The sequence below is a fragment of the Caloenas nicobarica genome, chromosome 5 (assembly GCF_036013445.1).
Source record: "Caloenas nicobarica isolate bCalNic1 chromosome 5, bCalNic1.hap1, whole genome shotgun sequence".
NCBI classification, from domain to species: domain Eukaryota; kingdom Metazoa; phylum Chordata; class Aves; order Columbiformes; family Columbidae; genus Caloenas; species Caloenas nicobarica.
Window position 1 is genome coordinate 57,058,542 of NC_088249.1, and position 12,359 is coordinate 57,070,900.

The 12,359-nt window shown below is 38.4% G+C and overlaps 1 protein-coding gene across 2 annotated transcripts in view; it reads left to right on the top strand.

Annotated features, from left to right (window-relative positions):
* ZNF143 (zinc finger protein 143) overlaps nt 1–4,695 on the top strand; it is a 37,727-nt gene extending 33,032 nt beyond the window's left edge. For both annotated transcript variants that reach the window (XM_065635585.1, XM_065635586.1), the window contains exons 14-16: nt 822–983; nt 1,812–1,958; nt 3,849–4,695. In XM_065635585.1, coding sequence (XP_065491657.1) covers nt 822–983; nt 1,812–1,958; nt 3,849–3,932 — 393 coding nt within the window. In that variant the 3' untranslated portion in view covers nt 3,933–4,695. The remainder of the gene's footprint in view (nt 1–821; nt 984–1,811; nt 1,959–3,848) is intronic.
* The last annotated feature ends 7,664 nt before the right edge of the window (nt 4,696–12,359 follow it).

A 12,359-nucleotide genomic window follows, 5' to 3' on the forward strand; every position in this document is an offset into this window, starting at 1 on the left:
ACTTCAATTCCGAGACATTTTATTACCTTGTAAATTAGACATCAAATCACGTATCTGATGCCCTAATGCATTTATACTGGAGACATCAGTAATTTATATAATTAATTTTTAATGAATTGTTTATTTGTGGTTTAAATTCTAAGCCCTCATAGACCTCTCTAGTATTTCCATTAAGATAAAAGTACATCAGGTGGTACTACCTTAAATCACATTGCCTATTGTGTAAGACACATGCATAGATAATCTATCATGCAGTTATTTGGGATATGATATGATTAACATGGAGTCATACACTCCTGTTACTGGGCACCATAATTTTATTTCTGTAAACAGATAAGTGTGTCTGAAAGGTCACGGAATATTAGGTCCTAATCAGTAAGATGAATGCAGTGAAGGCTCTTTGTCCAAGACAGGGACTTGGCCAAAGAGTGGTGGTGATTCTCAGGGAACACATGAGTGTGCTGCTTGGGAAGTAGAATAATGGCTACTAGATCTTATGGCCAGTATGTTACTTGTGATCATGGCTTAAAATACTTTTTCCCCACTATTATGATCAAGTTACCTTTTTGATACACATCGATACACATTTTGTTTCAAACGAAGAAACCGAACTAGCAGGAGTATTTGTGCTGAACCAATTAGCAGGAATTTGTTTCATAAATGCTGTTACACTGCAGATGCATATCATAGGGTTTGGTGTGGTTTTTTTTTTCCCCCAAACCTTACTGAAAAACACAAGTTGCTAAAAGCTAAGACTCAGGTATGACTTGAGCAACAATCAAACCTTCTTTTTTTACTTCAGGAATTATTTTGTGTTTCAGGTCAACATATCCCAGGCAGATATGCAGGCCATTGGCAATACTATCACTATGGTAACACAAGATGGCACCACCATCACAGTCCCTGCCCACGACGCCGTCATCTCTTCTGCAGGAACGCATTCCGTAGCGATGGTTACTGCAGAAGGCACCGAAGGACAGCAGGTAAGATGATATCCTGCGTACATGTGTAATGTTCCTTTATGAGATGATATAAAATAGGCACCTAAGTCATCGCAGTTCTGTTGTTCACATAGATTTATGTAAGTAAAGCAGTTTTCAACACGTGGCCATAGCATTCCCCTCATAAGAGTATGATGTGTTTTACTCCAGTGCTGTGCACCAACACATGGCAGAATGGTTTAAAAACAGTTGGACAATGAGAACAAATTCTGAGGTACCAGTCAGGTATTTATTTTAGGTGTATGTAAAATAAGATCTAGAAATGCTAAGCGTTTTCCCCAAAGCCACAAAGTAAATGAGTGGCAGAGCTAAGAGTAGAATCCAGCATGAGCTGTAATTTTATCACTTAATATTATGGGACTGTAATTTATTTGGTAGATAGAAAACATTTGTGTAAGTATATGTGGTTTTGTCTTTAATATACAAATGCAATAGCTAACATTTTTAGGACAAATATAGTGATATAATTTTTAATCTTTAAGTTAGAATACATTTTGCTGTTCTAAAAATGCACACATGAAAATGAAGATACTTCTCACTACGCTCTGTATATATAAATAATCACAGGCTTTTAGGCACATTTAGTGAACTTCTGTGCGGTTCTGAAGATATTTTTGTTTTGCGAGCTAAAAGATAACTTTGAGAACACAGTGATGGCAACCTTTCTTAAAAAAATGTATCTTTTCAACAATGAAATTATGCTCATGAATAATCACAGCTTTGAATTTAAGTTTGAAGATAACCATTGTATGAGGTCAGTCACGGTAACAGATCTGTCATCCGGTTGATTCTCTTCCTTTGGGCTTGAAGGTTGCTATTGTGGCTCAGGACTTGGCAGCATTTCACAGTGCCTCCTCAGAAATGGGACATCAGCAACACGGGCACCATTTAGTGACTACGGAAACTAGACCTGTTACGTTGTTGGCTACATCCAATGGAACACAAATTGCAGTACAGGTAAGATGGTGATAAATGTGTTTTGGAGTGTTTCTTCTGGAGCTAGAAGCTCCTAGTCATGTAACAAAATGATTCGAATAAGCTTGACTCCTCCCAAAAAATAGTGCATAACCATATGATCTCCTATTTTAAATAATATATAGGGTTAGGAAGAAGAATAATAAGCACCCGATTTTCCAGATCTACTTGTAGAACTTCCAAAGGAGGAGGTTAGGGGAGGGCCAGACTTCAGGTCAACTGAATCATTCATGGAGTCACAGGTTTTCAGTGGAAAAGCACTTCCGTTCATCCTTCAGCATTACCTATAGAGCTGATATATATAATAAAGTCAAACTCTCAAGGGTAAATTGCTGTGAATTTATATAGATAAAATTACTGGATTTGTTATTTGAACCTTGAAATGCTAATAGCAAAAAAGTATAAACAGTTATATAGAAAGATTCATAATCGGAAGTCTCTGGAAATAGTAACCTTCTGTTTATGTGTCAAACCAGCACAGTACAAGCAGCAGTCTCTGTAAATAGCTCCTCACATTGTCCAAACACTGTAATGAAAGAGTAATTTCTAGGTATGAAAGAATTTAATTTAAATTGGGCTGATTTAAAAGAAGGTGGAAACCAAGCACAAATTAAGCTTTTACCTAGAAAGTAACTGGAAACAAAACCTAGACAAGTATTTTTGTGAATAGTTTATTGAGAGGGAAGCCTGGCTTGACTGGGAGGTTGAAAGAAACTTCTAGCACAAACAATGGCCAGTGTGCTACCTTACTCAAACATTAAATTAACTGTGTACATTTTATTTTTGTTACATATGATATGATGGTAGGTTAACAGAAGCTTTTGGAAATTCTAAATCTGGAAAATTTAGTACTTTAAAAATTCATCTCTTAAAATGACATTGCAGGCAAGGGTCAAATGACTGAAAGATCTTGGGGAGATTGCCACTCCAATGACAGAAGCAAATTTTAAACTCCAAGTAAAATAAAAGGAGTTGAATTAGTTTAAATTTTGGCTTGTATAGTAGTGTCAATCCTGCAAAGTGCCTAATACTTTTGGACCACCTCACAGTCCTCTTGATCTTGTGCTTAAATATGAGCATAACTAAGAAGTCCCACGGGAATGTAATGAAGCTACTTTTGTGTTCAAATTTACTGTGGCACTGGGACTCAACACTTTGTGGGTTTGATCCTACTATTGCCTGAGTATCACCACAGACACACGTTTTGTTCTAGAGAACATGGAAAATCACAGGAACCATACGTCCTTAAATAGGAGGATAATTTTCATGGATGTGATAACACCCTATGAATTTCAAAGGGAGTTGAGTGTATGCAACTGACTTGAATATGGTTTGCATGATGGGCCTTAGCTCTGACAAATACTAATATAAAAGAACACGCAGGGAGGAGATGCTCAAAAGAGTTTCTAAACAAATCAGTATTAAGCAGTGTAAGTTAATATGTGTGCTTGGAAATAGCTTCAAACAGGAAAAAAAACGCAGAAAATGCACTTCTAGAGGTTAAAATATTAATAAAATGTAATTCAACAGCCACCATGCTTTTGAAAGCCTTATCTTAGTTTGTTGTATCTGCCAAGTTGAAATATCATCATGAAATGTGTTTACCTTGCAGCAGTTCTTTGAAGAAAATTTATTAAGTAGATACATAGAAACTCAGTTTAATCTGCTCTCAAGCTATTTGAATTGTCATGCTGATTAGATAGCTGCTGGTATATATTACCCACTAGAGGTGTTAACAATATTGATCACACTTATTTGTGCTAAAGTATTGATCCATATCTAGATCTCTGGTTTCATCTTTAATTTTTTTTACACATTTATATCCATGTGTAACATTTTTGGTTTATTTATGTTTAAATGCATTTGTTTCAGCTTGGAGAACAACAGTCTCTGGAAGAAGCCATTAGAATAGCCTCCAGAATACAACAGGGTGAAACACCAGGGATTGATGATTAACTTCTAAAACTGCAACTAGAACAATAGAGTGAAAGGTATTTTATTTAAATCAACAAAGGTCCATGCCGGCAGCAACCTGTAAAAACTTTGAAGTTCCCTGCTCATGGATACTGCGTACACATTTTATGCAAGAGCAAAGAACATTTTGTAAGTTTTGTGTACATAACCCTTGGAATGGACTGACATCATCTACTTCCAACCGTTGTATATTCAGGAATATGGAATTAGGATTATATAGTAAATTTCCTTGTTATCCTTTCATCAGATTTCAGACTGGTCTACAAGCAAGCAAAAAATTAAATAGAAGTATTGGAATTATTTTTTAATGTCCTGTACAAATAATGAAGGCATTACTGAAGATTTCAAATGTTTAAAATACTATTAAAAATCATCTTTTCAAGAACCCTTACAAGTAATAAAGATGACAAAGCCTTTAAAATTGCATTCCATAAATGGAAAAGTCTTGAATTTTGAGCCTACTGTAAATCTTTGGGTTTTGATTTGTTTCATACAGATTTGAATACTATTTAGATTACCCACCCCCTCTCATTCATTGTAAATACAGACTGTTAATGCTGGAAGTGCTAATTATATTATCTTTAAATTGGATTATGTACAAAGGAGAAAATTTGGTTGTTCAATATTAAAGGAAGTAAATCTAATGATTTTGTTTCTTTACATGTTTTACCTAAGATGTTGCTCTCAAATTATTATGCAATAAAATAGAGCAAGATTGTATTGTCTAGATAGGATGCTATTGTTGTGTGACATACTGTTTTACTTTTTAATGAGACTGAAGTTCAAATTATTTATTTACGGCCTTGTATAAATTTTCCCAAAGTTTATTTATCATAAACCTAAATTTCTGACATATTAATTTTAATCATAATCCACAGTAGTGTATTAAGTAATTAGTGTTAAAAATTATCTTAAACATTCTAAAACACTATAAGACTGATTAAAATAGTAATTAGTCAACTGATTTTTGACTAAAAAGGTAAACTACCTGTTTTCAAGAGGAATATTTTCAAATGGTGCATTTGCGGCATAAATACAAGTACTCATAGTCTATTTTCAACATTTCTGAGTGCCTGCTGCTACCATTCAATCCCTAGGAAATGCTGATATTCAGTGCTTTTGAAAATCAGGACACAAGTTACTAGAAAAAAGGGATTAATTAGTGATCATGTAAGTACAATGCTCCTCTCCACCTATCATTCTGTAAAGGAAAAAATATCTGTTGTAGGTATGCCTAACGCATACAGTAAAACGTAACTTTATTTTTTTTTTATATGAAAAAGTGTCTTTACTATTGTCTTGTTAGTAAGCTTGTTAAGCAAGTTAAAATTTTTTGGCTTCAAGTAAGATTCAGTGCTTATTTTAGATGAGTGTCAAGAGCACTTCTGAAACTGAAGGCTCAGCTTTTACCTTCTTGAGGGAAGGATTAAACATCTTCTGGATGAAGTGTTAATCAAGAAATAATTTTATAAGCATTGTGAGGTACACATTTTGCATAAAAAATCAAGTCCATAACTAAGTACCTTGAGGTATTTGACCTCAAAAAAGGCCATGTTTGAATAGAATAAAGCTAATTTACTGTGAATTACTATATCAGTGTGGGTTGCAGCCTTTTTATGTTTTTCATACAGATGACCAACTGAGAAGTGCAGTGAAATAATTTAGTATGGTGGGATAGATGTGGACAAAGCAAAAACTATTCTCTGGATCCATGACAAAGTAAAACTTGCAAACGTTGAGGTTGTCTGTAACTTCTGTACAGGATTGAGGCTGCTTGATCACTTAGGTGCCAGTTTTTCTGAAGTGTTGTAATTCTTGATATCCCATGGAGATAAATGTACTATGCAAGAAGGATTAACTGCCTGTCAACTAGATCAGTTTCTTAGTACTTAATCACCTTTTAGAAATTAAAGATGTATCATTTGACATGAATGTTCAAGGGTTTTTTTCTTAATTTCATTGCTAATAGTTCCTGGAAACAGTGGCTGGAACGGTGGCTTTGACTTAGCAAAGAAATAACCTCAGTTCTCACTTGTCGTTTCCCAGGACATTTTCTGACCACCGTACAATGTGAGTATTCTTTCCACTTTCATACTATTGGTTTGCTGCAAGCCATTCAGAACTAGCTGCAGAAAAGCTGCAGTAGTTTTAAAATTTTCTCCTACTGGTATCTTACCAGTTTTTCTTGCAAAACTCCTAAGTCAAAGGTTGTGCTTCCATGTTGTGCTAGCTAGCCCTATAAAGGAAAACAAACTTACTGAATAAATAAGGCAGATTGATTTAAGTCTGCTTAGTGTTTAAAGAGAAGCTGAGGTGATTATACGCATCTTAGCGGTGAGGCCTGTATTCATAATGGACTTGTTTTCAGAGTGGAGAGACCTGCATGATTTTTGTGCCCTGCTTCCCTTCAGGCCGGAGTGGAAGGAGCCGTGTTGGTAAGCTGATGCTGTGTGTTGCTGTCGGGAGGACCTATAGTGGAGATTAGACAGGACAAAGTCAGGTTAGACAAGAATATTGGTGAAAAGCATTTCAGGAGGAGGAGAAAATAATATGATGAAAAGTACTGGGCGTTTGGCAGTCGAAATCTCTATCCTTTCCCCATAGATTTTACTCCTCTTCTTGAAAGTTATGTCTCAAAGGGAATGCTTTGGCACACTAGAAGGAAATAATGTATCAAAGAGGAATCCTATAAAGTAAAGCAAGTCAGTATATCGCTGCTTCTTACAAATTGGCTCCCACATTTCCAGCATTCCTGGTCACAATTTTTCTTTCAGAGTTGAATTCTGGACCTATACCAACTCCTCCTTTAAAGGAATAAACCCAAAACCTCTCTAGACTTTGGAGTCGACTCTTTCCTTCTAAATGTTTCTACAGTTTTTCACTTCTTCAGGCTTTTCTTTACTGTAGTTCAGTGCTGCTTCTGATAGTGAAAAGAGAGGTAATTATTTTTGGTGCTCCAGGCTGATGACCTATTGTGCCAGGCACACTTCGCATAACAATAGGACCGGTTTTGCCCTTAAGAGCTAATGCCAAAGCACACATGAATAGGCTGACACTGGAAGAGAGTGTTTTTATAAGAGTAAATCCTGAAGCCTGACAACAAAGTTGTAAACAGCCATAATCCCTGATGGGATAATTAATGTCAGCAACCCGATCATCTGACCGATACCAGAGATATTCAGGCACAGTGTGGGAGAAAAGGCATGTGCTGTCTGCTTAGCACACAAGAGGACAGAGCTGATGGTTCAGATAAACAAAATGTCTGAGCTTGGAAGGCAGTTCTTCCTAAACTTTACACTAGTTCCTAACCCTTGTAACCCCTCAGATACTACCAGGAGTAATTTGTTTGACTGGATGCTCTGGTTTCTGTGATGATCATGCTGTACTAGAATATGGAAAAATGCTGTGTACTTTTGAGCGTGTAGAGTGAGGTAGCTATTTAAGTGGTACTAAGCCACCAGGAAAAGGTGGTATTGAGTAAGGATGTGATCAAGAATGTTTCTCAATCTGGCAACTCCAGCACTACAACTGTTGAGGTTACTCAGATGGCACACCTTAGGCTGGCCATAGCTTCCACTTAACAAAGATGCAGAAATGCCGTACAACAAAACTATCCCAGTCACTCTTAGTTTGTCATTGAATTAAAACAATAAAATGTTATGTAAAATGTCATTGAATGAAAACAAATGTTCTGTAAAATCCAATGTATAATTTTCAAATATAGCACAGATGAAATTTCACTAATAGTTGGGTTGGAAGCAAACTGATTTTTCTTAAGGCATTAAGTGACTGGAAAGGAAGGGTAGCTTGTGTCCTGTTCAGCTATTACTTTATGGTTGTTTGGAATATATTTATTCAGCCTGCATAATTTTTGTCTTGAAAAAGATAGAAATTAACACATGCCTTGTCTTTGCAGATGCATAAATTCAAACTCCTGCTGGTTGTTGATAGTAAAGTACTCCTGGTTTGTTTTTTTTTTTTTTTTTGAAAGCTGTAAATATTTGAACACCAGATCACCCAAAAGTATTTTTTGCTCCATTGATTAAAAACCTTCCAAAGCTTGGACCCCTGTGACAAAAGATCAAAAAATGAAGAGCCATTTTCCGTTCTTGGGTGATAAATAGTAACTTATACTCCAAATAATACATAGAAACAAGCATTTTTCCTTGTTGTCTTATGTGTATTTTAAAATGTAGTCTAGGTGTTGCCAGCAGTTTGACATTCCTTTGATGCTATTTTTCATTTTGCTAGTGAAGTTCACCTGGCCAAAGGAAAATGTAATTAGACCATCACCATTAGCAGTAAGTGGTTGACACCTAACCCTATCAGGAGTGTGATACTAGACTCTTTCAACTGAAGGTTGTGTTCAAAGCAGACTTTAATTATCCCAATAAACATACAAGCTCATATCAACAAGCAAGCATTTTGTCCTACAGAGTCTTTATATTTATCTCTAATGGAAATGTGACCCCCTTAGATCCCATCGAACTCAGGTTCTGAAGCAATAAGAGATTTTATTTGGATTATTTTTGTTCTGTTTAGATTATTTGAAGCATTTTACTCAAAGGAATGGCAAAACATTTACACTTTCAGGGCACAAGTGATTGTGCAGAATTTTTGCTCTAACAAAAAAGTGTCCTCTGTTACTGTCAAAACCCAAATATTTTACCCTCTGTTCAAATCCCTCACCAGCCTTTATGTTGACTGGCTGCTGCATTTTCCTTGTTTTTCTGGAGAGTTTTAGACTCTTTATAATGTCACTGCTTGATTCTGTAGTATTTGGCTGAAAGGCTTCTGAGCAGGCATCTTAGCAAGGCAAGGACAAGAGGCAGACTTCCTAACATCTGGTGGGTCTGCTGGCATAACAGAAATTACCACATGGCTGCAGAAAGCTCCTGGAGAAACAAGAGTGTTCCAAAGCTACATCTCCAGTGGGCTTTTTGCTTTGGTGTAGAGCTATTGCAGATTTGAGTACAGGTCATAATGACTGAAAAATTGGAAAGTACAAGAATGGTTTGTGGGACAGACAGGATTAGCTGCTTTTTGTTTTTAAACATGTATTCAGGGCAGATATTTCAATGTATGTAGGTTCCTGAGGATAACGTTAGTGGGGAGAAGGTGGCTGAGCTTCTTGAAACTCTTAGTAGGCTTTTATCTTTTTACCTGCATCTCTAAAAACTGCTTCCAAAATGTCTCAAATGATATGCATAACAGATTATTAAAATGAATAGTAGTAAATTGGAAAAAAAAGGCTAAGTACCTCTTGTATGGCTTTGCATGTTCCTGAAGAAGAAAAAGAAAGGTTAGTGATACTGATAAATGAGTAGTGACTATTTAGTTTCTGTGCATTAGACATTTTGCGTTTTTAAAATGTATATACACCATCCTGACTTCTGTTCTATTTTGATCATTTTCACTTCAGCACTGGAATGGGGCATTCTAATTGTACCTTTTTTCAGCCATGGCAATCGTTCTGTCTCTTCAACTTTTAGGATGTTTTGGAGGAAATTTCTGATCTGAATACAACTCTTAGGAACAGATATTTTTGCCATTTTCTTTGTAAGCAGAAATTTCAAGTTTTAAGAGACAGACATATAGGCAAAAAGGGGGCCACTAAAAACTGTTAACAGTGTGTGCTCTCGTAGCCACAGAGAAATACTGAATTGTACGTGGCTGCTTTGCAAAACCTGTGCTTTTTGTAATGTACATTGTACATTATAACTTCTTTTCTGAGTATCTTCAGATCTTCCCTTAAGTTCCCAGATTCTGGGCCCAGAAGCCGCTCTTTACTTTGGGAGGCATCCTACTTGCCGTCAAATTCCTCACTCTATTGTCTACCTTATTCTCTTGCTCTTATTCTTTACACTTCCTGAGTGAAAACATCCTTGAGAAATGCTCTATCTGCATGCAGACTAGAGGCTAAAAACAGTACAAGGACTGGCAGCATCAACTTACAGGCATGTCTTTGGACACGAGTCCACCTTTGATGGAGAACCCGTTCAACTCTGGACCTTGCAGTTAAGAAAAAGAGGTTGCTGGCTAACAGCAGCTGTTAGCAGCACAACCCCAGATAAAATAATCTTTAAACTGCTTACCTTTAAGCTTGTCAGTGGCCCAGAGACATCATCTCCCAGTTGGCACACCACCACTGAGACCTGCTAGCCCTATACACGCCAAGTCTCACATGAACACTGGAACGCCACCACTGCCACCGGTGACAAGCACGCTGGCCCCTGGGTACCTGCTGGAACCCAAGAGAAAAGCTGGGAATAGCACAGATGTGTCCCTGCTCTCGGTTCTCCAGCAACAGCCTGGGCACAGGTGGCTGTTTCTATTTTTCGTATAAGCAACTTGACCTTCTTCCTCTTCTGCTTTTTCACTCCCATTTATCCTTCTCATAATAAGATGAACTCATCATAGTTTCACAACGATGCTGACTGATGTTGAATGAGTTTCATCTAGTTTATTTGGCAGAATGCTTCCAATTTGATCAAAGTGGTTTTGGGGGGGACTGCGGAGGAACTTGTAAGTGCAGGAAATCCTGACAAGATGGCAGTGTACCCGCTTCTGTAGCAGTCTCTGACAGCTAGACAAGTTGGCCATTGTTCCATTTATTTCCCATTCATCATTATTTGTGTTCCCCTGCTACCCACAAAGGAGGGAACAACGGTTTCCCTTGAGCTTGAAAACCCCTAGTTAAAAACAGCAGTTTGTCAGTGACTGTGTGCTGCTCCAGATAAGTATTTCTGACAGCAAAACCTTCAGTGCACCAGACTGATATATTTATTTTTTTAATTTAAAAGCAAGTATTAAAGAAAACCAGAAACTAATTTTGCAAATATATCTTGAAAGCCCTTAAGCCACTCGAATTTATAGGACTATAAGTCAGGCACTGCCTGGATGTCAGGTTATGTGCTGTTACATCTATTTGGAGGGTCAGGGCTTTAGTTTGCAAGATCTACAGAGACTCAAAAAGTGCTTCAGAGAATTTGGGACGAATTTGGCTTGTAAAGTATGGTGCAGTGGCAGCCTGCAGAGCTCTTCCTCGCTCACCTCTCTTCCTCCTGTGATGATGTCCATTGCTAACGTGCTTTCCAACTACAGGAACTGGCTATGCGGTGCTTTTTAGTTAGGCTGTGGATAGACCTCCTAGTGCTTGTTCTAGTGGTTGTCATGGTGGACAGGATAGCAGAGTTGCCACACTCAGCCTGGGTCAAAATCATCTTGTTGTCAAACTGCAGCAAAATAACCCCATTTTCATAGGTTATGTTGGCTGCTTTCGGTTTTCTGGAACTAGTTTTCAGGAGGTTTCCATAATCTCAAAAATTGTGGTCTTGTAGCTTGCCACTGCCTGTCCTGAAAACAAAAACCACCTTAAGCTTTCAGGCCATTGAAACTGTGAGAAGTATGTAAGGATGTCATATTTAAGCGGAAATGTTTCTATGTAGGCCTTACAAAAGAAATGGGTAGTGACCCATGCATCTCGAGGGAATGGAGCTCCAAGCAAAACCATTTCACTGTGCAGGCACAGGGGGTGTGTGTGAGTACAGAGTTATATTAGCCAAATTAATTTAAAACGTGCTTGTGTTCATGCAATGCTGGTGGCAGGGGCAGCTCTATGCAGAGAAACAGGTATTTTCAGTCAGAAGAGGTTATAAAAGGAGGAATTGCTAGCAGAAGTGGAGCATGGGACACTAGCATCCCCGTGATGTTTCTTATGTCGCAAAAGCAGGTGGACTTGGAGAGTGGCAGTTGTGTGAACAGCACGAGTGTGAAAAGAGGAGGAAAAAGTATCCCAGTATTTTTGGTTTGGGCCTCAAGAGAAAATCTGCCTAAAAATAAATTACGTGTTGGAGATACAGGTGTCCTGTTGACCTTCTGTTGACCACAGCCTGCCTTTCGGCAGCGGGAACCTCCTCGCCCCGGCTGTGGGAGCTGCAGCTGTGTCCAAAGGTGCTGCTGAGGCTTCTGGCCATGGACATCAGGGACCAGCGGCCCAGCTACAGGAGATGGGCAAACAACGGAAACATGGTGAAGTACAAACTTCTTCTGACTGGGCTTTGGGAGTTTTAGTTTGTTCTCTCTGAAGCTTTCAGGCTCGCAGTCAGGCCATGCGGTGTCCCCCTTGCAGCAGATGAGGTGTTTGTCCTGCAGGCAGCAGGGGTGGGCTGTGGGGAGGAGGCTGAAGAGGGGCTGTGTGCAGGTCCCAGCATCCCCGGGACCCCCGCTCTAGGGCTGGAGTTCCTGCCCAGAGAGCCTGGGGAAGCTGAGAGAAAAACAACAGGGACACACACCTGGCTGCCTGCGGGTTGTTTGAGGCTCCTGTGGCTGCAAAAAAATGATTTTTTTCAGGACCTTCGTTACCCAAGGGGTTCATTTTAAGGTGATTTGGTACAGGAGAGAGAACTG